General features: G+C 37.8%; 1 protein-coding gene across 2 annotated transcripts; it reads right to left on the reverse strand.

Annotated features, from left to right (window-relative positions):
- Window positions 1-256: 256 nt before the first annotated feature.
- Window positions 257-24,723, reverse strand: LOC132104462 (eyes absent homolog 3-like). Of its 2 annotated transcripts, XM_059509942.1 has the most exons (19): window positions 24,574-24,723; window positions 13,607-13,721; window positions 13,246-13,295; window positions 12,324-12,430; window positions 11,936-12,019; window positions 11,786-11,855; window positions 9,755-9,864; window positions 9,380-9,517; window positions 9,092-9,171; window positions 8,538-8,718; window positions 7,043-7,212; window positions 6,714-6,797; window positions 6,523-6,612; window positions 6,393-6,451; window positions 6,035-6,195; window positions 4,979-5,093; window positions 4,689-4,810; window positions 3,593-3,693; window positions 257-2,657 (listed from the first exon to the last, which is right to left on the reverse strand). In XM_059509942.1, the coding sequence occupies exons 2-19, from the start codon at window positions 13,628-13,630 to the stop codon at window positions 2,577-2,579; spliced, it is 1,827 nt and encodes a 608-aa protein (XP_059365925.1). In that variant the 5' UTR covers window positions 13,631-13,721; window positions 24,574-24,723; the 3' UTR covers window positions 257-2,576. The 2 variants fall into 2 exon arrangements, with proteins under 2 accessions (XP_059365925.1, XP_059365923.1); XM_059509940.1 differs by lacking the exon at window positions 9,380-9,517.
- Between the last annotated feature and the right edge of the window lie 592 nt (window positions 24,724-25,315).

A 25,315-nucleotide genomic window follows, 5' to 3' on the forward strand; every position in this document is an offset into this window, starting at 1 on the left:
CAATATGATACAATAACCTTATGTTTTCAAACAATGATTGCGCGGATGAAAATATGTATAATTGTAATGAGAGCACTACTAGGACTAGTGATGTAACAAGTGTGATCACTTTGAATTGATCAAAATATACACCTTACTTGTGAAAATAGAACCAAAAAAAAAAAAACTACAAACGATTTTGGGCAGAAATGTGTCCTGGAAGGTGTTTTCATGAGATTCACACAATTATGAGACAGAGATGAACAAACCAAGCAGGTAGGCCAGCCTCAAAGAATTTAATTGAAATCACTTACACAAAACCATAAAGTGTACAGATAGGTATTTGCTTCTTCAGCCAGTTTCAGTCTGAATATGCCAGAGGTTCTTCTACTGATCTAAAAGCTCAAGCCTAATCCCAGGGTTAGATAGAGCGCTTATTCTCTGGCTAAGAGAGCCATTACATCCCTTGATTGTCTATGCATTAGTAACAAATCCCAAGATCTCATGATGATAGTCATGTATCTTCAGTTTGTGCAGATAACAGACGATATACAGGGACTCATTTTATTTTTTCCTGAAAAATGCAAGAAACAAAGTAGGACATTGAGAGAAAAATATAATAAATGCACCAGAAGAGCAATTTTTATGATTCAAGTTTAAGAACAACAGCATCTGATTGGCTGAGCTATGAGAGCTATGCAGAGATGAAGTCAGCACACTTAAAAAACACCAAACTAAAAGAAAATGCCAGGTAACAGCATTGACCTACGAGTCAAAGGTAACACTTCACCAGAAAAACAAATACAAACATATGTCAAATTTCAGTAATTCCCTTTAAAATAATACATTTACTGAATGGCGATTATAGTTAAAAGGCACAATATAAATATATACAGGAAAAGAAACAGACACACACACACCTATGCAAACAACAAAGAGTACACATTCTTAATTGTCAAAGCTGCTTGAATAAAAATGCTTTTTCTTCAGGCTCAGTAACGTTCAGTCAAAATCTTGCAGCGGTTAGGAATCTTAACACCCAAACCTGCTCATAAAACCACCTTCAACCAAAATTTAAACAATCTTTTATCACTGAAATGTATTGCACACGATCACACAGTTTTTCTCCCAAACATGTACAATGGAAAGAAAACGGTCACAGGCTGGGGCCTTGCAGCTTCAAATCCATGGGTAATTTTATCTATATGCAAGAGGTAATTTAAGTAATTTTGCAAAATCCCAGTCAGCCATTTGATTTTTCTCAGGAGACATGAATGCAGTTAGTTCATGTGGCTCATAATTGCATTATAAACAAATAATTTATATTTCTAATGAGACAGTATCATTCCAGGAGCCTATGTTCACCTTAATATGGATTTTAAAGAAATGGGTTACCCAAAAATCTGAAGACGTTCACTGAAAATCTTCCCATTGCAGGAATCTCTGCATTTGCATTCAAATTCAACTAGAAATGTCACACCAAGTTTCAGCTGTTGATTAGGTCTGATGACTGAATTAGACTTCAGAGCTACAGCGAAGGGGAAGACTGTTTGTGAATAATTCAAATTCAGGTTTGTTCCTCATTATATGACTTCTATTATATAACAGGCTAAACGTATTTGACTTATGTTATGGTGATTTTTGTATTTTGAAGCAAATGTCATTGAATGCAAAAGTGCAGCGTGAACATTCTTCTAAACATCTCTTTCATGTTTCACGAAAGTCATTCTGTCATATGGTTTTGGAACGAAAGTAATGTAAATTATTATGCCAATTCTCATTTTTGGGCAATTTATTCTTTCAAAAATGATGGACAAAATATACAAAAATAAATTGTTTCCATTAGGCACTCTATAATTCACATTGCCTAATTTAAAGCAGAAACGATGATGTGTGTTTAAAGGGTAAATGAAAGTAGATTCCTGAAACTGAGGAATATTTAGGAAAATTTGTATATAGATACTGTAAAAATGAAATGGGTTCTATGCTAAACCCTGTAGGTACCATCTGTAGACAGATATTAAACAGGCCATATCTGCGATCTGTTGTAGGACTGAAATAATTGCATCATTTCTTAGAGGCTTCTAAAGCATGTCACCTGACATCTGATAAGAACCATTATCCTGACCTTTGGAATGAGTGCAAATCAAAATGACTCCAACTTACTTTTCAGCCCTTTAAAAAGAATGCAAAAAAAGCGACTTCTATTAAGTTCACTCCTAAGTTTCTGTACCAGTGAAGACCTTTGGTCGTGGGTTGTTCCTTTGGTGAATCCAGTTAAGTTGAAGATGTTAAAGTACATCCTTTTTCAAAGAGAAAGATGCAGTGAGAATGGGAGACTTTTTTTCCCTCTTTTCCTCATGTATGGTTGTGTGGCGTACCAGTGCGAGATTCAACCTAGGCGGAGGATAGCTGCCATTGAGGGAATGGAGGGCTTGTGAGATTGTGTCACAGATCATCTTGAGTTCTTGCCTATGACCGCTATAATGTCCCAGAGTCTACGCCAGCTGCTCCACGGCTGCGCTGGACAAGGCTAGTGTGGATGGGATTGCTGATGGGTGCAGCCGGAGAGATCCATGTCTTACCTCCAGCTCCATCTATAAGAAGTCCAGTTCCAGAGCTTGGTGAAGGGAAATCAGGTCTCCGTGAGAAGAGATTCGCCAAAACGGCATGTTGTGCTAAAGAGTGACGGGGCACAGGTTTAGATCAAACATATCAAGTTCAATAAAGGGAACTTTCTATGAAAACGCAAATTAATATAATAAAGCAACATTTGTGAACCTTTATGTCAGGCAAGTTCAGCTGGAAGAGTCAGAACATTACTAAATGCGCTAGCTTTTAAACATTTTCCAGTCATTAAGAAAGAAACAAATTATTACTTTTATTCAGCAAGGAGGCATGATATTGCTAATTTCTTTAACTTTCTATTCATCAAAAAAGAATCTTGAAAAAAGTCCTCACCAAAAAAAATAAAATTATCAGTTTCCACAAAAATAACGTGGAAGATCTTTTTATGGCTTTGCACTCATCTATAAAAGAGATTGTATTTGTTACGCAGGTTACATCTTTATGAAGTGAACAAGAATCTTATGACGCTGTTTTAGAAAGTATTGTTAGGTACCTGTCAGTACAGCTTAAATCTAAGTTGATGCACCTGGTATTGAAGGCGGTGAAAACTGAAGGGCATGATGAACACCTTAACCTTCAAGATTTATATGAGGAACGCATTCTCAATCAGATGGACAGGACTCTTGGTGATCAGACTCATTTCCTGCATTCACAGTATGAACTGCTTCTCTCTTGTAGAAGATATAGAGTCCCATTGTGTAAATTAAATCTGTATGAGAACTCTTTTGTAATTGTATCTGTAAATTTGTTTAACAAGTGTTTATATGGATAGATCTTTATAATTCTTTACTGTTATTTTTGTTTACTGTATGTGTTTGCAGCAACACGTCATCCATAATTTCCTTTCGAGGACAATAAAGTAGCAAATATGCATATTAGAATGATTTCTGAAGGATCATGTGACACTGAAGACTGGAGTAATGATGCAAAAAAATTCAACTTAGATAACAGGAATAAATTACATAAAAAATAAACCTGCTTGTACCTGCTTTGCTGCAAACTCTTCATCACGACCGTCCCCTATAACAACATAGGTCACTTTCTTCCCAAAGCGAGAGGTGATGCGTTCGAAGCAGCTCTCTTTTCCTGTTAACAGAAGTTACAGATCATGTGTCACACATAACATCTACATTTATCCTTGTGCTCAGTTCATCAGATTTAGACAAATGATTTTAAAGCAAGAGATCACCCAAAAATGAACACACTGTGGTCATTTATTCAAAACCATATATATTTTATACAGCGGAACAGGTGGATTTTCAAAGAATATCTTGACATCTCTTCTATATAATGAAAGTGGATGAAAACTCCAAAATGATTAAGAAAAGTTAAGAAAGCACGTGATCATAGCAATGTGGATGTTTGCACAAGCTCTGCAATCAGCACTCCAATAAAGTCACGTCGCATTTATTTATAGAACACTTTTTTTGACAATTTTTTGTGTATTTGACCACTTAAGCTGCAAAAACTCAATTTGGTATGCGCAAGGTTTTTGCAAGGAAGTTTTATGTGCTTCGGAAGTGACTGTGAGTGCATAGAAAACCATCACTGGAGAACTGATAAGTTTAAAAAGACTTTAAAAGATGTGCAAATGATATTTTTGTGATGATGCAACAGTGACCCTAAGTGGCAATTCTATCATCTACCCTGAAATGCAAGCGAGGTGTGATGTGAAGCCGTTTTGAGAGGGGAAGAGAGAAGACATGGTGCCATTGAATCACTCATGCTGTTTTCTTAAAAGACTGAGCTGATCTGATACTATGTTTGGACTTATTTACATCTAACCTACATGCTATATTGAATAAATGCTTGCAGGAATTTCCCGCACTATAAATATGAAACCTGGGGGAATGAGTAAAACTATTTACTTAGTTTTGAGTAAAACTATTAGCGATCCCACACCAAAATTCAGGACCTGATTAAACATGTATTATATTATACAATTTTGTGAAACAAATTTCCATGAATTTTCCAAAACTCTCTGGGTTTATTTATTTTTCCATGACTTTTCCAGGTTTTTCATGACCGTACAAACCCTGGTAAATGTCTGATTTTCATTTTTGGTAAACCAAACCCATTACCTATTTTAGTGGCGCTGTAGATGTTCTCTATGGGAAAGACGTCACCCAGTCCATAGAGAAGCACTTTAGCTAAAGCAGGAACCAGCTGAGTGGTGGTGACCAGAACATTCATACATCTGCCCCTGTGAACAAACACCAAAGAAACTCTTCAATTAAAGCTGAAGGATCTACACTGAGAAACCTGTTTAGCGTGTTGCTCTGGCACATCACACACATCGTTTAATGCCTTGAGGTGGTTGGGATGATTTCCTCTAAATCATGCATGTTCTGAGAACAGACACAGGCCTCACCTTGACTGAATGAGCAAGAGAGATTTGAGGGCAGTGCTCAGCCAGGCATCTGTAACAGTCTCAATCTCAGAGCGCAGTCTGAGCAGTAGGTCTCTCTTCATTGGGCTCAGAAGACCTGCAAGATCAGCAGAAGATACCGACATTAAAATACATACATGCATATAAAGCTTATTGAGAAGTAGTAACTTAAAGATGCTGCTGAACCTGGTCCGTATAGCTAGTTAATCCATGTAACACAACTAATACATGTTATGTTCAATGTTCAGCAATGACAAAATTCTGATGTAGATTCTATGGTCATTCCTTACTGTTGTTTTTGACTTTATTTCTGTATCTATCTATTTATTTTTATATATAGTATTTGTTTATTTTAGGAGTACATGACAAAGTTTTTTTATTTATTTACTTCGTATTCTTTGATTATTATCAGCATCTCTCTCTCTCTCTCTCTCTCTGGGAGCAGCACTTAAAACATTTAATCGTGGAAAACTGAAAAAGCCAGTTTCATCCTTTAAGCTAAATCTTGGAGTTTATAAATCGTGAATGAAAGGTATTAAATCAGTGTTATGTTTGTTAATAGCCGTGTTGCGGCTTCTGCTATTCTTTAAAATTTAGAATATATGATAAAAAATGTATGCGTATACAGCTAAACGTGTCTCCGTGTTGACAGGGCCTTATTGTCCTTGGTGTAACTTCATTCTTACTGTGGTGTAACACTGCTACAGAAGTATGCACAGGACAGGACTTTAGGTAATGACACAGAAGTCATGTATGTATGTGATGGCTTGTGTACAAGTTATAGTTTGCTGGAACAATAAAGCAGCTCTTCCACACAACCCATGTCAAATCAATCACACAGCACACATGAGGACGTCTTAAACTTCATTCCAGTATTCCTGATTAGATATCAACTAAATATGAGAGGAAAGTATGCTAGAAGGCAAGGAAGGGAAAGACTACCTGACTAATAATGGTACAGTAACAGCGCCACCGTGTGGGAACAGTGTTGGGAACATGCAGCGTGGCTTGGAGCAGAGTTATGAGACACACTCTCACCTCCCACATTCCCTTTGAATCCGTTGTAGATCTCTTTGAGCCGGCGATATCTGAAGGCCAGCTTACGCATCCACTCCACTCCTCCCTGTACCGTGGAGGTGGACCCTGGACCACCGCCCGCACTGGGCCCGCTGAAGCCATCGCTGGAGAAGCTGTAGTTGCTAGGCCAGAATGATCACTATTAGATGTGTTCTTACAGACTAAACTAAAAAACAATTACCAAGAGCTTTTACACGAAGCCTTTGTCATAAATTTAATTGCAAAATGTGTGTTTTGAGGTTATGAGCGAAAGAGTACTTTAGAGCTAGTTTAAGGAGATGTAATATTGCTGGAAAACTCATCATGAAGGTTTCATTACCTCAGGTCCTGTCCGTTGTCATCGGAGGCGACATCATCAACATGGACCTGATCACATTCCTGTGTTGACAGGAGGGGCAAATGTTATTTCCATGAACAAAGCAAACTGACCCTTGTTTCACTCTGCTTACCTCCAGATCATTGAAGAAGAGATGCGTGTCTGCGAGCTCAAAGATCAGCTCCTCCATCTGAAGACCCAGATTGAGAACTGTGGCTGGGTCCTGAATAAATAAAAGCATTCCAGGAAACAGCAAGAATGTGAGAAGGTGAAAAAAAAACCAGGCATTCAGCCAGTTTGTAATTCTGCAAAGCAATTCTGTACCTTGCCAAACTTCTGTGCAAATGAGCCGGTAAGAAGAGAGTGGAAAATGATGATGGTTTCATCCAGATCCCACAAGAAGACACGCTGAGAAAAGAAAGAGTTTGTTACTTTTTTGCAACTGGCTGTTGTCCAATCCATTATGCTCATCTAATGATTCATCGCTCCACTCTCCATTTTAGTACATTTAGCAAAAAATAAAGAAATAAATGAACAATTGCAAAGCTGACCCTCTGTTTAGCTGAGCAAGCTCAATTTAATGCATGTCAACATTCCCATACCCTTTGGACTTCAGAATGTGTCGTTAAAACTATGCAAGGTTGCTTCATTACCTCAAGGTCATTGTCTGTGGATTGGGAACCATCAGATTTCTTGGCTTTGCCTTTAGCTTTGCCAGGAGGATTTTTGCGGTTTGTCTCATCTTGGTCCCTTTCTCCTGTGGGGAGGGCCATCCCAGCAGGCAGAGCCACACCTGTTGGGAACGTCCCACCTGGGGATGCATCTGCTAAAATGAGCAAACAACATGAACTGCAGTGAGAGCCAGAAGAATGAAGGCATCCGCAATGATTATCTAGTCCAGGACTGTACAGGGCAACAGTTTTGCTCCCAATTATTATTAAAAATGCTACTACTGAAATACTTTTAATACTCAAATTAATAATGATATTAATTACAGCTGAATTAAGTCATAAATTAACCAAAAAAAAAATTGGGGGTCAATATTTCAAAATGTTTTAGAAAGTCTCTTATGCTTACCAAGGCTGTATAAGATTGCAAGACTATTTTCTATCGTAATATACAGTTTTTTCATCATTTGATAGTTTATTCCTGTGATGCAAAGCTGAATTTTCAGTAGCCATTACCTTCAATCTTTAGAAATCATTCTAATATGCTGATTCAAGAAACTAGATACCGATTTGATACCGCTCAAGAAACATTTCTTGTTATTTAATTTCTTATTTCTTATGTTGTGTTGTGTCAAATCCAATAAATGAGATGCACGCTCCTAATCAATCCTGGAAAAGGAACCAGGTGACCTAAAATTGACATTTGATTTAGTTGACTAATTGAGTGATTTAACTGTGCAAGGTTTACAACAGAAGCAGGACAAAGAAGAAGAGCAAGTGGCCCATAAATAAAAATAGAATATAGGAGCAACTGATATCTTGCTAGTTTCATAGAATTGAGACGAGAGGACAGCGGCTGTCATTACCTCCAGCTTATTGTGTTATAATTGTGTAGCAAAGTATATAATGTACATTAGAATTAGAGCAAAGGTCATGTATCTCTCGCTTTGCAATGAAGAGGTGTTGCATATGCAACCGAAATATATATATCTTCTGCTTAGCAACAAAGGCTTGCTACAGAATGCAGGAAAGGAAGTGGGGTGTTGAGCTTGTATGTAAAAATAAATACATTTCTTTTGTAGCCCATGCAGACCCTTTAGGGGGAATATGAATACAACAGTTGAAAACAGTTGTGCTGCTTAATATTTCAGTTGAAGCATTTTTTCGGGATTCTTTGATAAATAAAAGGTTTTAAACAGCATTTATTTTACATAGAAATTGTGACATTATGAATGTCTTTACTTTCTTTTTGGACACTTTAAAGTGTCCTTGAAAAATAAAATGGTTACTGACCCAAAACCTTTGAATGGAAGTGTGTGGCTTTATAAATGTAATAATTCATTTCATTTTAATTTTAGTTGTGAAAAAGACAATTTTTAGTCATTTACAGAAGGTGGGGAGAATTTCTACCACTAGTATTTACAAAGTTCTTAATAAGTGAGGTTTATTGTGAAGTTACAGAGGGATGATGATGACACACCTGTTGTGTCGGGCAGGTTTGCTGAGGCACTGCCTTCAGTTTTAATGGCTGGATATCCAGGTGCCACAACACCTGTTCCATCTCGATCACTGCTGGGCAACCCAGCCGACAGGTAACTGGGAGGAGGAGCGTAGTACTGCGAGAACTGACTCTGACCAAGAGAGTTGTAACCTGAAAACTCCTGGAGGAAAACAAATTAAGATATAAGAAGTTTAAATCTTGTTCATTGTTTGTTCAACAAAACAATCTGGCAGTTTCAAGGTGTCCTTTTTACTTGCCATGCAACTTGCTTCCTACAGGTCGAGATGAAAAAGATCTAGTTAAAATTTAAGAATCTTTTCTTTTTCATGTTTTTGAATCACTTTTCCGTAAGAAATTGTATATTGCAACATACATCACTGTCAAGAACGTGATGTTTTATTATTTTTGCTCCAAGTCTGTAGATAATGTCAAAGCAATTTCTGTTCATCTAATTTAAAATCAGAGTACAGCGTCCTCATTTTATTAATGCTGTCCTTTTAAATACTGTCTAAAAATGTGAGAGATGGACTCACCTGATGTGTGCCAGCAGTTGTGGTCACAGCAGTAGCTGGGGGGATGTTAGTGTACACACTGGATGTAGTGAAACAGGACCCTAGTTGGGGATAAAGAACAATTATACAGGATGTCAAACAACCAAAGCGTCCGATCATGATTAGAATTACTGAATGAAATGCTGTTAATGGAAGTGGTTTTGGCTGATGGAACTGGATGGGTCTTTCTCCTCAGCGGTCCCTGATAAGGTTGTGAGGTGCAGAGAGCGTGTAGAAACACACACAGAGAGAGAGCGGTAGCAGGCTTGCCTTGGCTGGGGTAGGAGTAGTGGATCTGGTTGGGTTGGGTTGAGGTATAGGCTGAGCTGAAGCTGAAAAACCCCGTCTGACCAACAGAGGGTGCCTCGGGCAGCAGCGACTCTGTCTTTAAGCCTGGCCACATGGTGCCTGAGGCCGTGCATGGATAGATGAAGCAGGAGAGGGCAAAGGGTGGAGGAGAGAGGGGATGCAGAAATGAAATAGGTGATTAAAGGGAGGTTAAGAACAGGATTTAACATTGAGACATGAACATGAATCTGACTGCCAGCGTACAGTGTGAATGCAGGGTGAGGGTTAAGTGGAATGAGTTTGGGTGAAGTGTTCAGATGAACTAAAGCACAGACGGCAACTGGGTGAAGCACAGACCAAATGGTGGCAGTCCGTACGTCTGGCCGGACTGAGGAAAGCCGCTGTATACGGTCGACTGGCCCAGGGAGGGGAAAGCCACTTGACTGGCATATGCAGTGACAGCAGTGCTGAAGAATAATGGAGGAGAGTTACTAGCTGAACATTTAATAACACCGCTTAACTTGGGGAGACCGCTGTAAGATGCCATATATACATTGATTTGAACAAATGAAGTTGCAGTCAATTTAATTAGTATGATCTTTGATTTTAAAGTTGAATTCAAAACTGATACTCTTTAATATGAGTTTCTGGTCTTATGAACAGTTCATTCGAGTATGTTATTTAAAAGGAAATAAAATGTTTGGCTTCATAGTCTAATTGATCTAACTCTAATTTTGATAGTTTTAACAGAAAATTTGCTTTCAACATTTCATGTTTTATATATATATATACATACATTCATGGCCAAAAATATTGGCCCAAAGGCTCTGAAAATTGATCTGCAATTTTAATCCTTTTGATTTTTTATTAAAAAAAATTCACAAATATGTATCCTTTCATCGGATAATAAGAATTTAAAACGGGGGCGGGGATACCATTATGAAATAAAGGTTCTTCTCAAATACTCGTTGGACATAATTATTGGCACCCCTAGAAATTCTTATGTGTAAAATATCTCTGAAGTATATTCCCATTCATATTCACAGTTCTGAGCACTCCAGCGTGATCATAAACATGAAATTATCCAGCCATGGCTTCCTGTTTAACAGAAATATAAAGAGGAGGGAAAACAAAGCCCAAATTCCCTTAATCATTCATCACAATGAGAAAAAACGAAGAATATATTTCTAATGTGCAGCAAAAGATAATTGAGCTTCACAAATTAGTGAAGTGGCTTTAAGAAAAGAGCTAGAGCAGTGAAAATTCCCATGGGAAACTTCAAATGGGACTGGCTTCTATGGTCAGATGAAACTTAAAAAAGTAGCTTTTTAGCAGCAAACACTCAAGATGGGTTTGGTGAACACAGAGATAAAAAGTACCCCATGTGTACAATGAAATATACTGCTGTATTTTTGATGTTGTGGGCCTATATTTCTGCTGGAGGTCCTGGACATCTTGTTTAGATACATGGCATCTTTGATTCTATCAAATACCAACAGATAAAAAAATCTGTAAGTGACTGACTCTGTTAGAAATCTTATAATGGGCCATGTTTGGATCTTCCAACCGTACAATAATTCAAACACAAACCTCAAAAACAACACAGAAATGGGTCACTGAGCTCAAAACCAAGCGTCTGCTATGGCCATTCCAGTCCTCTGACCTGAACCCTACAGAAAATGAGAGGAGTGAACTGAAGAGAAGAAGCAGCAACATGGAGCTGGGAATCTAAAGGGTCTGGAGTGAATCTGGATGAAGGAACGGTCTCTGATCTCTTGTGAGGTGTTCTCTAACCTCATCAGGCATTATAGGAGAAAACTCAGAGCTGTTAAACTGGCAAATGGAGGTTTCAAAAAGTACTGAATAAAAGGGGGTCGTTAATTGTGGCCAATGTGTATTAGAGAAAAACATTTATTTCATAACGATATATCCCCCATTTTAAATTCTTATTATCAAATGAAAGGATACATTTTGTGATTTTTTTTAATAAAAGATCAAAAGGATTAACAATGCAGTTAAATTTTCACAGCCTTCTTTGATCATATTTACCAAGGGGACCAATATTTTTGGCCACGATTGTATATACACACACACACACACACACACACACACACACACACACACACACACTTAGTAAAACTATAAATATAATTATTATATATAATATAATCATAAAATAAAGTTCAAATCCAAACAATATCATGTATTGAAACATATAATAATTATGCAAATACACAATAAGACCAGGAGTGTATTAAGCAAGCAAACAGGGCAGACTAAACTACTGCAAGACTACATTCAGTGCAGGTTTTATGATTTATAAAGCCATCATCGACTGCATTTTAAAAGATACTAACCCACTAATAGTAAACAACTTCCAGTACTTACTTGCTTCCTTGGTAGATCTGTGAGGTATATTCAGTGGCTGTGGTTGTGGTGAGGTCTTTGCATGTCACTGCTGTAGAAAAATTAGGATGTTATGTTACAAATGTATAACGCGTTAAATAAAAGTCTGAGCATGACAGCAATGAACCTTACCATTGTGAACATATGCATTTTCTGTGACACAGCCCTGGGATCTTGATATCGTCTCTTGATTTGACTGGTCTGGTCCTCCAGGCACTGCCGGAGACAATGAATGAATGAGGGATTGACAGGTTGCATAATGTTTACACCTCTTAAAAACAGGTATGGACACTATAGTCTTTAAGCAATTTTCTATATCTATTTAAAATAACAGAAAAAAAAAGGTTTCAATCAACGGAACTATCAATTCAATAAGAGAACTATAGTATTTAAAATGTGTAATACAAGAAGTAAAACAGTAAAAATGACATTATTTAAAAATAGTATGTCTTCTACACTGCATATATTTAAAATATATAATATTACAATACATTTCAGATGAAATTTAAAAGCTCCTTACTTGTGTGCAAGTGAGGGACAGAAGACGATGGATATGAATTGACCTCTGATTGACCAGCCGATTTGTTCTGGTTAGTGGAGTCACTGCTTTCATTTGCAGCCACACTTCTGCAAAATAACAACTTTTAGGAGCATGTCCCAATAGCACAAGAATAGCCATCACATCTGTAACAATATGATTCTGATTCACAAGCTCTTGATTTGATTCAGATCTCAATTCCATAACGATTCTAGAACATGTACATTTTTCTCTCAACTAACAGTGGATCCATTGTTAAGGCAGATTTTGTACAAACTCTTTTTATAGCAACAAAGCACACAGACTACTGCAATTTTTGGATGGGAGGTGCATTAACCAATATTGTTTTTATTAACACACTTAAAAATAAAAAACAATAATAATAAGACTACAAGACTGAACTTGAGATTTAAGAATTGACATTGGCTTGTTAAAATGAAGAAATGGGGAAATCAGTTTTCAACCCAGCCCCTAAGATAAGTCTTTAAGATAAGGTTTGAAAACTTGTCATCTTCAAAATGTCTTTAATCTTGTTCATAAGATTAAAGTATTGACTGCAGCCCTTCTGATGCTTTGTTTTTTTATGTCTTGACATTCTGATAAAAGATAAAGTGTGATTGAAGTTTGCCAATTATCCAAAAGGAAATCATACTTCACTCCGACAAGAAACTCTTTTTTCTTTCTCTTTACCCTCATTTCTCAACTTGCTCAAGGGCACAGTGGTAATAAAGCAAGATTACAATCTTATTATACCCAGTTCCTTGACCTGTACTGCTTACAATGGCATCTTCATCCTTTATCCTAGCAGCCCAATCCTGAACTAGCAAGCTGTAGTCTATATGCAAGCTACATAAGAAAATATAAAATGTACCACACCATGTAATGAAAAAGCACATGGACCCACCGTGAATCACCCTCCTGACTCACTTCTGGATTATGCCGAGCTTTTTTTGTCTATTCAATCAAAACAACAGAAAGAAAGGATTATGTCTCTCATGGTGTTGAATTATTAACAGTAGGCATTTAACACAATGATGTGCAACATTTCAAGCAGTGACTGCAGTGTCCTTCAGAATGGCATGCTATAAAAGTAATATGGGTGATTATAAAGTGATTAAAATTATGAAAATAAATAATGTCCAGTTTCAACTTTTCCTTTTTAACTGAATATCTCAAAGTCAAAAAACAAAATAGTTCACTCTTGTTGTCAACTACATATGAATGTTTCTTCATTCCTGACTGGTCAGTAAGTGCACTGTACTCACAGGTAGCTCTTGCGATTCGTCCATGGCTGTGGGAGAGGACGTCTTCACCGTCCACCCTGATAAATCTGCACCGTCAGTCTCTGCAGTTTCCGCTGCTTCTGCTTTGGCCAAGGCCCTGCAGGAAAGACACAAGTCAACATCATGAGACATCTTTATATATGCTCCTCCAGCCCCTGCCTCTCCATCTCACTGGAGCCAATCCTTGTCAGGTGTGTGGGTGTGCCACTGAGGAGCTGAGCATTATGGGAAAGTCAAGGGGGAAACTGACCCACAGTCACCCTGGTGGCAGGTGAGGCACGTGTGGCTCCCCCACAAAAGCACCAGATGTTTCCTCCGAACCCTCCCACTTTCCAGCGCACATGCCTGGATTATATGGCAGTGTCTCCTTACATGTATACTAACATACATTTGGTGAAAACTAGGAAGCTTGTATTCTTTCCTGATTATATCAAGGGCATTAGGTGTTTCTACGCAAGCTGTCACATTCAAAAGGTGGGAGAGGATAAGATCTAACCTAATTTTATTCACCCCGTGCCTTCTTTAAACTGCATAAATATAATTGGAGTATCAAGCAGGAAAGAGAGAAAGCAGGTCAGACGCTCATTTACACTTAAGCCAATTTTACAGACGCTTGCTAAAGCTTCATTCATGTAAATGCTAGACTACGATATTTAGTAAATCACGTGTACAGTCGTGGCCAAAAGTTTTGAGAATTACATAAATATTAGTTTTCAAAAAGTTTGCTGCTAAACTGCTTTTAGATCTTTGTTTCAGTTGTTTCTGTGATGTACTGAAATATAATTACAAGCACTTCATACGTTTCAAAGGCTTTTATCGACAATTACATGACATTTATGCAAAGAGTCAGTATTTGCAGTGTTGGCCCTTCTTTTTCAGGACCTCTGCAATTCGACTGGGCATGCTCTCAATCAACTTCTGTGCCAAATCCTGACTGATAGCAACCCATTCTTTCATAATCACTTCTTGGAGTTTGTCAGAATTAGTGGGTTTTTGTTTGTCACCCGCCTCTTGAGGATTGACCACAAGTTCTCAATGGGATTAAGATCTGGGGAGTTTCCAGGCCATGGACCCAAAATTTCAACATTCTGGTCCCCGAGCCACTTAGTTATCACTTTTGCCTTATGGCACGGTGCTCCATCGTGCTGGAAAATGCATTGTTCTTCACCAAACTGTTGTTGGATTGTTGGAAGAAGTTGCTGTTGGAGGGTGTTTTGGTACTATTCTTTATTCATGGCTGTGTTTTTGGGCAGAATTGTGAGTGAGCCCACTCCCTTGAATGAGAAGCAACCCCACACATGAATGGTGTCAGGATGCTTTACTGTTGGCATGACACAGGACTAGGGCTGGGACAACGCGTCGAGGTCATCGATGACGTTGACGCAAAAAATACGTCGACGCAAAATATGCGCATCGATTCGTCGACCTGTTTTTATTTCTCTAAAAAACGTTTGCAAAACGTTTACCTTATGTGCGCTGCGCGCGCACTCACCAGGGTATCTGCACATTTTTGATCAACAAATTTAATGACTTTTAAGACCTTTTTAAGACCTTGAAGAATAAAAATTAAGACCATTATCCCGGCATTATCCAGTAATTTTTTTTCTTTCTTTTTAAAGTGTTAAATTGATAAAAAGTGATAGTAAAGAAAATATATTATTAGAATATATATTATTAGAATTTATTTATTTTGAATAAATGCAGTTATTTTTAACCTTTTATTCATCAAATATATTAGACAGCAGAACTGTTTCCAACACTCATAATAAATCAGAATATTAGAATGATTTCTAAATGATCATGTGATAGACTGGATGTTACATGTGACACTGAAGGCTGGAGGAATGATGCTGAAAATTCAGCTTTGCATCACAGGAATAAATAATCTTTTTTAAAGTATATTCAAATAGAAAACTATTGTTTTAAGTTGTAATAATATTTCACAATATTACTGTTTTTTTCTGTATTTTTGATCAAATAAATGCAGGCTTGATGAGCAGAAGAAACTTCTTTCAAAAACATTAAAAATAGTAATGTTTCCAAACTTTTGGTCTGTACTGTATATATATATATATATATATATATACATATATATACACACACACACACACACACGACACTCTAGGCAGTTCAGGTTAACAAAGCACATTTGTATTTGAACAACAGTGCAAATAGTCAGTGCATATTTAGCAACATAAAGTGCATGTCAGGCAACTGCCTTCTCAATACTACAACAATACTGCTGTAAATAACGTACAAACAGTGCGTAAACAAATCAAATTGCAAATGACAAGTTAAACACGGAGTAAAAAAAGGGAATTAGTGTCCAAACAACAGCAAAGAACCCCAATATTCTTCAAACATGAGAACGAAGCTGCCTTGATTCACACTTGACAGACGTTGCCTTTTTATGTACGGAACAAGTCCAAATCGAGCAAGATAACTATATTAGAATATAGTTTTTTTTTTTTTTTTTGCCTAGTTCCTATGTCTATGGCCCAATGACGCTACAATGAGCATTTACTGCTTTTAAAAAATGCGGGTCAGGAAGCGGGTCGGGTACAATATTTTCTTTTTTTGCGGTCCGAGTTGCGGGCGGGTCAGTTGAAAACGTCGGTCGTGTGCGGGTTATTAATACATTGACCCGCGCATCACTGGTGCTCACGTCTTCGTTGGAGTGATGTCGGCTAACCGTGTGCAAAGCCCACAGCATTTCGGCCTTCAGTGTAGTGGTTGGGGAGAATGTACCGAAGGCATTACTTGTACTGGGACCCGAAGACACCAACGCGGGTGTAACGTTAGCCTTTGAAGTAGATACCGATGCTGCAAATATCTGAATGGGGACAGTTGTTGCCTGACTATCGGCATAGCGCTTGTGCTTCTCCCCTTGTGCGTCAAGGGGCTTTGCAGCTCATTGTTCCCAATTGTATGGTCTTTTTGCAAAGTCTGCAACGCACTTCGTATTCCGTCGTTTTTTTGTAACCTGCTATATTTCTCATCATCGAGCCAGTTATCATTAAACCTGCACTTTTTACCCTCTTGGCTCGCGTCTGCCACTCTGAATGAAACACTTCTTCGTCTGTTTCTATGACAGGCCTACTGGGAAAACACTGCCCCCTAAATGGTGTATGATGCCTGTGCTATAGGCACACGCTACATTTTACTGCCTTCAGACAGGGACGTGCGCTGGTGAAATTACGTTAGCATGGAAAATAGTTTTTCCGATAACTTTCTTTCATTCCGCCCACATGAAATTTAATACCGCCCAGATGAAATTTAATGCCACTCTTCAAAAATTAGCGCAATTTAATACATTAAGACCTTAAAAACTTTTATTTTATTTAAGACGTTTTAATACTTTTTAAGGATCCGCGGAGACCCTGCTCACAGTCTTCAAACAACACGAGCGTTTCTTGCGCTCTCTCTCCCTTGTGTATATTAATCAAAATCATTAAACACGATAGAAAAAGGACGAAACACCAAAGTTTCACGCGCGCTCGCGCACTCACAGTCTTCAAACTACACGAGCGCTGTCTTGCTCTCTCTCTCTCTCTCTCTCTCTCCCTCCCTCCCTCGTGCATATTAACCAAATTCATTAGACACGATAGAAAAAGGGGGGAATGCCAAAGTTTCACGTGGAGCATTCGGAGATTTTTTTTCTACATGACAGGCTGCTGGCTCCCACTGTTAATTTTTTTTTTTTTTGGAAAAGCACTCTCTGTATAGCTTAAAGCCCTTAAGTTTACATTTACATACTGTATTCTTTCAATTGCTCTAAACAACTATTTTGGGTGACCCTTTTTATTGAATGCTAGACATCAAGTTGTTGTTATTTTCATCTGAAAGAAGAACTTTTTTTCAGTAAGCTAGGCCCTATGTGTTCAGTAAGCTTGTTTCAGTAAGCTATGTGTTTTCAAGGTTTCAAGGTTTTATTGAATGCTATCTCTATACAAGTGCAAAGTAATGCATTCTTAGTCAGTCTTTTATTTTGTAATTTTAAGAGCAATAAACATATATTGCAATTTTAAGGAATTGATGTTTTTTCATTCAGATATGTATATCAACATGTATAAATTGTTAGTAGTCAATTAATGGGGAGATAATCAAAATCAAATCGGTCTGAAAAAATTAATCGTTAGATTAATCGATGCACCGGAAAAATAATCGCTAGATTAATAGTTTAAAAATAAATCGTTTATCCCAGCCCTACACAGGACTGATGGTAGCGCTCACCTTTTCTTCTCCGGACAAGCCTTTTTCCAGATGCCCCAAACAATCGGAAAGGGGCTTCATCATAGAATATGACTTTGCCCCAGTCCTCAGCAGTCCATTCACTATACTTTCTGCAGAAGATCAATCTGTCCCTGATGTTTTTTTGGAGAGAAGTGGCTTCTTTGCTGCCCTTCTTGACACCAGGCCATCTTCCAAAAGTCTTGGCCTCACTGTGCGTGCAGATGCGCTCACACCTGCCTGCTGCCATTCCTGAGCAAGCTCTGCACTGCTGGCACTCCGATCCCGCAGCTGAATCCTCTTTAGGAGACGATCCTGGCGCTTGCTGGACTTTCTTGGACGCCCTGAAGCCTTCTTTACAAGAATTGAACCTCTTTCCTTGAAGTTCTTGATGATCCTATAAATTGTTGATTTAGGTGCAATCTTAGTAGCCACAATATCCTTGCCTGTGAAGCCATTTTTATGCAACGCAATGATGGCTGCACGCGTTTCTTTGCAGGTCATCATGGTTAACAATGGAAGAACAATGATTTCAAGCATCACCCTCCTTTTAACATGTCAAGTCTGCCATTCTAACCCAATCAGCCTGACATAATGATCTCCAGCCTTGTGCTCGTCAACATTCTCTCCTGAGTTAATAAGATGATTACTGAAATGATCTCAACAGGTCCTTTAATGACAGCAATGAAATGCAGTGGAAAGGTTTTTTTGGGATTAAGTTAATTTTCGTGGCAAAGAAGGACTATGCCATTCATCTGATCACTCTTCATAACATTCTGGAGTATATTCAAATTGCTATTATAAAAACTTAAGCAGCAACTTTTCCAATTTCCAATATTTATGTAATTCTCAAAACTTTTGGCCACGACTGTAGCTCTGAGCGATGCTTATGTAACATCTAGCTCGATGTCTCAGCAACGTGATCTGGATATGAAAAACGACTTCAATGTGTGGTAAAAACAAGTGAACCGAAAATTAATTCATTTAGGTCAACGTGCACAGTCCATCTTTATAAGCTTAGTTTGAAAATTCTGCCATCATTTATTTACTTGTCACTCTAAACCTGCTCATCATGACGAATATATAAAAATATATTTTTTACTCTTCCAAATGAAAATCAATGTCCAAACAAATATTGGAGACCACTGACTTATTTTAACGACCTTCTCTCGGAGCGCGTCTAGGTTTTTTTTTTTTTTTTTGGAACACGCGTCACACAGCAACTGCAGCTTCGGACACACACGCATAACAGCAAATAATACTTCTGCACAATGTTTCTCTTTTTACAACAGAAATGTGAATTCTGCCGGTATTCAGACAGTCTCATGCATACAGATACAGATTCGGGCCAGTAGGGCTGTCAAAATAGCTGAAAAACTAAATTTGAATTTTTTACTTAAATATGATCAAAATTTGAATTGCATTTAGGGCTGGGTACTGAACTTCGATGCCTTTATGGTATCGAACGAAAATTCGATACTATGAGTATCGAAAAAATTATTTATCTTTCGGTGCCAAATTTCGGTTCCAAAAGCCAATCGGCCATTTTTTTTTTTGCCAAGCGGCTGTGTCTGTGTGAGCCTGTAGCATACGTGCATGTAAGGACCTAAATTCACGGTGATTGGCTGTCCACCACCACTTGACGTGACGGGGAGGATTTCTGAAGTTCCTGCAGTCCCACAACACAAGTGTAGTTGTTTTTTCTCAAAACGTTTCCGTTTTACAATGCCAAAGAGGTCTAAAGTGTGGCTACACTTTATAAAAGTGGATACCGAGTCAGCAAAGTGCAACATGCGATAAGAGTATTGCAACCAAAGACGTGCCGGCAATACCACCAATTTAATGAAGCATTTGTTTGGATGAGTGTTTTGCCCTCCCTCCCTGTTTAGTTTGGTCTACTCCATTGCGTATCTTGAAACATGCCCCCTTTGACGTCGTCTAAAAACAGAGAGAGAGAGACAGATTTATCTTTTAGATTTTTCTTTTACCGTCTATGGATTTATCTGGTACAGCGAATTTCTCTAAGCAGCACGCCACTGTATACGTTCACTTAAAACATACCTGACTGTGTTTACGAGAATACTTGCAGAGACAATTATTTTGATATAATTGTGTGTGTGTGTATGTGTTCATTCAGAAGTTACGATACGCAAAAGATGAATTCATTCTCTGTACGCGCATTGTCTGAAATGCTGCTCGCAGCGCGTGCTTTGAATGAGTGAGAGCAAGCTCAGAACGCGCGCAAATTGTTTAAAACGCTTGAATCAGCAAGATTTAGAAACAAGTGCAAACTATCAGCTACGATCCGTTTCACCCCTTCAAGCGAGTGAACAACGCGAATCAAGTTAGGAATTTTTCATCACTATTCACGATAGCCCATCGGACTGGAAAACACAATAGCCCCGGGACGTGGGGCTAATGATTTTGCGAGCCCTGCAGCTCAGATCTATCCAGTTTGTGAAACACTGGTTTCCACACTGGTTTCGTTAAACAAAATAAATTGTTTTAAAAGATTGACTCAAAAGAATCATCGGTTCACTAATCGGATCATGAACTTTTATTACCGAGCCAGAGATTATCTATTATTGAACATCTCGAATGAATAAAGACTTCAAGTTCATCTGTAAAGCACATAAAGCTATCGTTTGAGTTTATAAACTATTTCATGCATGATTCGTATCGATCTGCTAACTGAATCCAAAGTGTGAGTTCTAGAAGAATGTTTGTGTCTTGATGAGCATGTATCGCTCACTAGGAGTCGCTAAATGAACAGCTGCCGTTCTTTTTTTTTCTTTTTTTTTCAACGGAGGATCAGTTGCTCTATTGATTAAAATCCCCAAACTGTTTACTTAAATATTAAATTAATAAATGACATCAAAACAGGGGCGTTTGGGTTATGATGTGGTGGGCTGCTGTGGGCCAGAAAGTCCAGGGCAAATTTTTGGTCCCAGTCCGCCCCTGAATGGTGCACCCCTATCCAAGGGGTGTGTTTAATGTATTTGTGTTGATGTTGAAATGGATTTTAAAACATATGGTATCGAAAAAAGTATCGTTAGGAACCGGTATCGAAAGATTTTGAACAATACCCAGCCCTAATTCTATTCGAATTTAAAATGCATAATTTCAGTTAGGGTGAAGAAAAGCTTTTTGCTTCTCTTCTGAGGCCTCAAGATAGCGCACCGAGCAAAATATTACTGCACGTTTATTCAAAGCATTAGAATACATGACTGTGAAAAAACAACATAATATTTAAAATAATTTTTATGAACCAATTTTTATTAGGTTGCTTAAAGAACTATAAACAAAACAGCGTCATGTATGCATGCATTGTTAAATAAATAAAAAGGGCGGAAAACCAGTCACACAGAATACATTTTTTTTTTCATTTTTAAAACATGAGATGCAGTGGGATGGGGAACAAAAACCCAACATAAAGTAAAGATATTTTTAGAAAACTAAATTAAATACATTAATATTACATGTCTTTCTAAACATGCGGCTCTCTTGTGCGAGAGGAGAGTCCAACGGTGTCCCTCTAGAAAATGCGCGAAATATGCGTTCTGTGTGAACGGTTTGGTTTCAGTTTTGATGTAAACAAGATCTTCTCCACATTGATGTTTTTTTTTTTTGTAGTGGCTTCAACTGGATAGGCTAACATAACCTTATAATGCAATGCCACATACATCGTCATCGCATCTCGTGCGCCACTGATAAAGATCAAGCATACTTCGGCCGTCCGCACACTTTCTGCATTATGTCATTTTCATTGGGCATTTATTGAGACCGCGCGGACGGTGTACTTACATGAGGTGAAAGATGAGACAGCAGATACTGCGTGTCGAGCTCGTCCGCCTTTGAAAGTTGTGTAGACACGGCTGTGCGTGCGGCGAGATGGAATGGAACACGGACTGTGAAGTACCGGGGCTCATAAGCCAGCTTCCTTAATGCACACCTAAAATTCGAATGCAACGTTTGTCATTGTGCACGTAACTTCACGCCAATAAATCATCAGAAATATTGGTCTTTACATTCGTCCTGCCTGTTGTCCATGGATTTACCTATATTTTTTGGGGGTAGTCGTGGCCTAATGGTTAGAGAGTCGGACTCCCAATCGAAAGGTTGTGAGTTCGAGTCCCGGGCCGGCAGGAATTGTGGGTGCGGGGAGTGCATGTACAGTTCTCTCTCCACCTTCAATACCACGACTTAGGTGCCCTTGAGCAAGGCATCGAACCCCCAACTGCTCCCCGGGCGCCGCAGCATAAATGGCTGCCCTCTGCTCTGGGTGTGTGCTCACAGTGTGTGTGTGTGTTCACTGCTCTGTGTGTGTGCACTTTGGATGGGTTAAACGCAGAGCACAAATTCCGAGTATGGGTCACCATACTTGGCTGAATGTCACTTCACTTCACTCTTTTTTTATTTGGTGTTATTTGCCGTATAAAACTTATTTAGACATGCAAAATTGATTTTACAATCAATTCAATGAACACTTCTCACTCAAATCAAACATGATTTTTTTCACAAAAGTGACAACCCAAGAAAGCAAAGTAAACGGACTCTCATTTGTAGGTTGCATTGACACCTAGCGGTGGATGCAAGTAAAACAGTACCTCATTTTTTTTCTTCTCACCTGAAATTCGTGCAATAAACATGTTTTTGACAAAGATTTTAATTTGTTTGTGGTCTATATAGCCTGCATCAAAATGAGGTTTGCAATTATGCGCCCGAAGGCACAGGTTGAAGACCCAGTCAGTGACGTCACGATATGCTAATTTGTTGAAATTCATACCTACGTCATCATCACCAAAATTTTCCTTTTTTTTTTTTTTTACATTGAAACTTGAAAAAAAAAATTTGACCGACCTGACGACCATTAAAAAAAAAAATACTGTTACTGCAAACCAAAATATTTTTAAGGATGGCATAATATAAGATCAAAGCTTGAATATTTACATGATTTCCTCTTGCCGCATGACTAATATGAGAGCATCTCTAATTTACAATTTGGTAGCAAAAACTGAGTTGGTAAGTTTAAATTAATTTGTGTTCAAGGTTCAAACTATGAATATCAATTAATAGGTTTATAAAATTTTATTTGTTTATTATATTATCTTTTAATGAATGCTTTTATGTTGGTGCAAATGGAAGAAACTGTTAATTTCATGGAAGTCTTAAAAACACATTTCACTAAGGTTTACACAACAACAACGTGCTAAAAACAAAAACACAAAAAGGAATTTCCTTTGCGTTTTTCACGTACAGAACAAAAACAACCTTGTCAAAACTATCCCTGTTCACATAGATCTGCACAGATGACTTCAAACACTTTGCCAGGTCAGTAGTTGGCAATGTCACTGTATATCAGCCTTTCCATGAACCCACACTAACTGTGTTGAAGCTACGATGAACTAGGTTAGACCCCCAGATGAACTTGGATTAAGCTAGACAGCAAACATACCATGGTACCTTTAAGTTATACAGCTGGTGCAGGTTTAGGTTTCTATGATGTTTTACAAAGTCAGTTGCATATTTTCCTTTTAATTTTAATTTTAAGCCATAAAGCTCTACTTAAAAGGATAATAATAATAATAATAATAATAATAATAGCTTTATTAAAAATGGGACTGCATTAACATGTACATTTATTGTTGGCTGCAGGCTCCTAATTTTCAATGTTCAATCATTACAAACATGTAAGATTGTATTGAAGTGTATGACTGAATTCAAGTTGAAAGAATAAAAATAGTTCAAAAGAGGGAAGGCAATTACTTTTTTCTTATGTTTTTAAAGGCTGCATTTATTTGATCAAAAATACAGTAAAAACTGTAATATTGTGAAATATTGTAATAAATTGAAATGCATGGTCCTCCAGATTTGTTTCTCAAGAAACATTTCTGATTATCAGTATTTTTAAAAGGTTGGCTTTTTTTTTTTCTTTGTTGAAACCCTGATACATACATTTTACAGGATTATTTAAAGACAAAGTTCAAAAGAACAACATTATTTCAAACAGAACTTTTCTTTCTTGCAAATGTCTTCACTGTTATCTCTAACGCATCCTTCTGCATACACATCTTCCGCATTAAGAATTCTGTGTCAAAACAGAATTTAACTTTTTATGTTTTCGTATACATTCAGCCATACATACATTAAAGATTTATAACCATCTATGTCAGATATAAATATATATAGGTCAGCTCAGCTAGAAGTTGGTGTATGTGTTCGCAGCATTAATCTATCAAGGAAAAAACAGCAGCAGGAGGCTCTCAAAAGCAGAGACTAATTACTTAAAAAAGGGTGACCAATGAAAGAGAGGATCCCACATCTGATTTCGTGCTCTATTTTACTAGTATTTCGTTACAAAAACAACGTCTTGTTTCTATGAAGCTCAAAAGTGCAGCCTATGTAGGACGCTTAATAGGGTTTGAGACACAGACAGCGTTTCTCTTCAAAACTGTGGCTAGTTCACCGAAGATGCCCAAGATACTACACACATTTAACGTCTTCATCTTTTGGAAACACGCAATACACTGCTGACAGACACAACATAAGCTGTTTTCAAGTGGTAGCTTTGTTAATGTAGCGTTTAGCACAGTTTGACCAGTTAGCCACTGTGTGTTATTTAGCTCGTGGCTCACTGACCTTACCATTTCACACTAAACCGCTCATTAAAGCGCTCAAATACACAATGTACGGCGCATAAAAGGGAAAGAAACACTTACCATGTCACTAAATGCTACTTTCGAGGAAACTTTATGTTTCCTTGAACTGAAATTCCCTCGGTGGGGCGCAGTGTGTTGTTAGGGACAACTTTTTGGCAGGAAGTCGCTACAGTTCGCAACGCGCATGCGCAGAATTGACAATATAATCTTCTTCTTCTTTTGGCGTTTTATCGCGGTTGGCAAACAAACGATAGGAATATTCCCGCCACCCACTGTCCTGGAGTGTGGACCATTGATTGAATAAGAACTAAATCAAATAATTAAATAAATAAATAAATAAATAAACAACCCCTTCTAAATCCTGTTAAACAGATCTACTTATTTAAAAGTATGTCATTAAAGCATTATATATTTTATAATGATTTAAGCCATTATTCAACGAGTTTTAAGTGTAATATTTTCTATCCCTATTTATTTTAATTCTTTCAACAGAAATGCTCTTTCATTAAAATAAGCAGAACAATCTAATAGTGCTCGCTCTACTGTTTCTGGTAATGCACACAGACTACAGTTCCCAGACTCATTCTTATTCATTTTATATAGTACAAAAATTAAGGCAGTATGGCCAATGCGGAGTCTAGTAATAATTGTATATTCTCTTCAACGACCAAAATTAACTCTTTCAACCCCAACTTGATTTCAAATATGATAAAGATGTCTTCCTCTCTCCTCCTTATTCCAAACTTCTTGCCATCTAATTTTTATTGCTGTTCTATTTTTAGCCTTAACTTACTCTTTGTTT

The sequence above is a fragment of the Carassius carassius genome, chromosome 25 (genome assembly GCF_963082965.1).
Source record: "Carassius carassius chromosome 25, fCarCar2.1, whole genome shotgun sequence".
NCBI classification, from domain to species: domain Eukaryota; kingdom Metazoa; phylum Chordata; class Actinopteri; order Cypriniformes; family Cyprinidae; genus Carassius; species Carassius carassius.